Source organism: Austrofundulus limnaeus, unplaced genomic scaffold (assembly GCF_001266775.1).
Source record: "Austrofundulus limnaeus strain Quisiro unplaced genomic scaffold, Austrofundulus_limnaeus-1.0 Scaffold370, whole genome shotgun sequence".
Lineage (NCBI taxonomy): Eukaryota > Metazoa > Chordata > Actinopteri > Cyprinodontiformes > Rivulidae > Austrofundulus > Austrofundulus limnaeus.
The window spans coordinates 132129-134424 of record NW_013952772.1 but is presented as its reverse complement, the minus strand read 5'-3'; the positions used below and the strand labels follow the sequence as shown (position 1 = coordinate 134424).

General features: G+C 37.0%; 1 protein-coding gene across 2 annotated transcripts in view; it reads right to left on the bottom strand.

Moving 5' to 3' along the window:
* Positions 1-2296, bottom strand: part of ntrk1 (neurotrophic tyrosine kinase, receptor, type 1) — a 55011-nt gene that overhangs the window by 15478 nt on the left and 37237 nt on the right. For both annotated transcript variants that reach the window (XM_014023441.1, XM_014023442.1), the window contains one exon: positions 361-533. In XM_014023441.1, the coding sequence (XP_013878895.1) occupies positions 361-533 (173 nt within the window). The remainder of the gene's footprint in view (positions 1-360; positions 534-2296) is intronic.

The window sequence follows — 2296 nt, the reverse complement described above, 5'->3', positions numbered from 1 at the left end:
CTATTACTATTACTATTACTATTACTATTACTATTACTATTACTATTACTATTACTATTATTATTATTATTATTATTATTATTATTATTATTCCACCAATCATTTTGTGTCCAGAATGAGCTGAAAGTGTTCCTCTCAGAGTCACAGTGCTGTTTTAAAGCCAGAACTCTGCTGGGAGCCGGTCCTACTGGGCTTTTCCTGCTCTGACACATTTACTGTGCCGGCGCTGAAGATGCTGCAGCTTCTCATTCAATATTTCCACCTTTAAGCTCCAACATTAAGCAGTGTGAGAATCAAAAGTTCGTACAGCGGAGATCGGTCCGACCCCAGAGGAGGCTGGATCTGTGGGTTTCTACATACCGAAGGAAACGATTGAGGTCTCCATGCCTCATGTACTCGAACACCATGGCCAGAGGCTCTCCGTCTGTGCAGACGCCGTAGAAACGCACAATGTGTTGGTGCTGCAGCACCGTCAGCAGCTCGGCCTCCCTCTGGAAGTCCTGCCGGGTCGACTCGTTTGCATCCTTCAGAGTCTGCAAACAAAAGAGGGATGCAACTGATAAACACCTCGTTTTAGACTTTTCTCATCAATTGAAAAATAATGTTAGGAAATTTATTTTTAGACCGCATCAATTACTGATTTTCCAAGTTTTAGACTAAGATGATGTGGAAAAATTAAAAAGTTTTAAGCCTTTTTTTGTCAAATCTTTAGAATAACCCTTACCAAAACAAAGCATACCTCAAGTACATGTCCTTAAGTACTTGTATACTTAAGTATATTGAAGTCTATTTTTCCCAAGTGTATTTTATTTACCATGTACACTTTTAATGCATTTTTAGGATAAGCCAAGTGGGTAACACAAACTTTATGTATATCTAATCTCTGTAGTACATAAATAGTAAACTGATAGTCTACTGTAAACCTGTAAAAGTCTCTACCGCAGAGGTTCTCAATCTGAGGTTCCAGGACCCCCAGGGGTCCGCAAGAGGTATCTTGAGGTCCTCAAAAACTTTCACTAAATTGTTTAAGTGGTTTTTATTTTTAAAAATTGCATGGAGAACAATTAACTGGTAAAACAAACATAATAAAAAATATTCTCATGGCATTTAGGGGTTGAAATGACAATAAATCATCTTTTAAAACAGCCTGGGGTTTCTGAGGGGGTCCCTGGATTTTTTTTTTTTTTTTTTTTTTTGCCCCTGTAAGGGGTCCCCAGACCCAAATGTCTTGAGAACCCCTACTCTACTGTATTCATGGGACAATCTCTGTTTCACTGTTGGTTGACATATTCAATCTCATGTCAGCCTTGCCCCTTTTTATTCCCACCTGTTGTTGTGCTCTGTCTCCTGTCTGCTCTGAGCCAGAATTTATTTTCTCTGCCTATCTAATGTTTTATTGCTGTCTTTACATTCTTAATACTACTGATGATTGTACAGCATCTTATGAATTTATTTCTATGAAAGGCACTTTAAAAATAAAACTTTACTTACCTCTCCTATTTTTTTGTTTAAAATTATTATACTTAAAGAACACTTGCATATACTCCTTTTTTGGGGAACTTTATGCTCAATGGTGCAAATTATAGCTCAATGGAAAACAGACTAAATTACAATATTTTTTAATCAGGCCCACTTTCAAAGTTAACAAGCTTTAAATGTAGGGACAACTCTCAGCTACTACCACTCCTGATTTTAGCTCCGTATCTGTAAAAGTGACAGCTGATTTGCTGTGGCGGCCATCTTGAATCAGGCTGACTCTTTCACAAGTTGTAGATGAAAAATCCAATAACTTATTGAGAATCTCAATATTTTCCATCTTATCTGAAATTATTTCAAAACTAAATGTCAAGAAACAAACATTAAAGCGACAGATTTCCATTTTTCCTTGTTTTTTTTGTTTTGTTTCCACAGGCCTCAGAAGTTCTCGCTCCGCGCAGCTCAGATGAGTGACGATGTGTTATGAAAGCATGTTTGTGTGATTAATGGGATGAGACATGAAAGCAAGGCCATGTGTTTTATTTATTTTTTTATTTTTTTCTGTGTGCTTTGCATTAACCTGATGTAACATGAGCTGCGTATTAAATCAGCTGACAGGCCTTTAACAAAGACGGCTCACTCTAAAACCACACAGTGGATTAAACTGAGTGCACGACAAAACTTGTGTGTTTTTTTTAACTTATCGGAACAGATGAGTGGGAGACGTATCACTAATGGACAAGTTTAGGTCTTGTACTTAAATTCAGTGACCTGACAGTTTTACTTATTATTTGGTAGGATTTTGCTATTATTATTATTA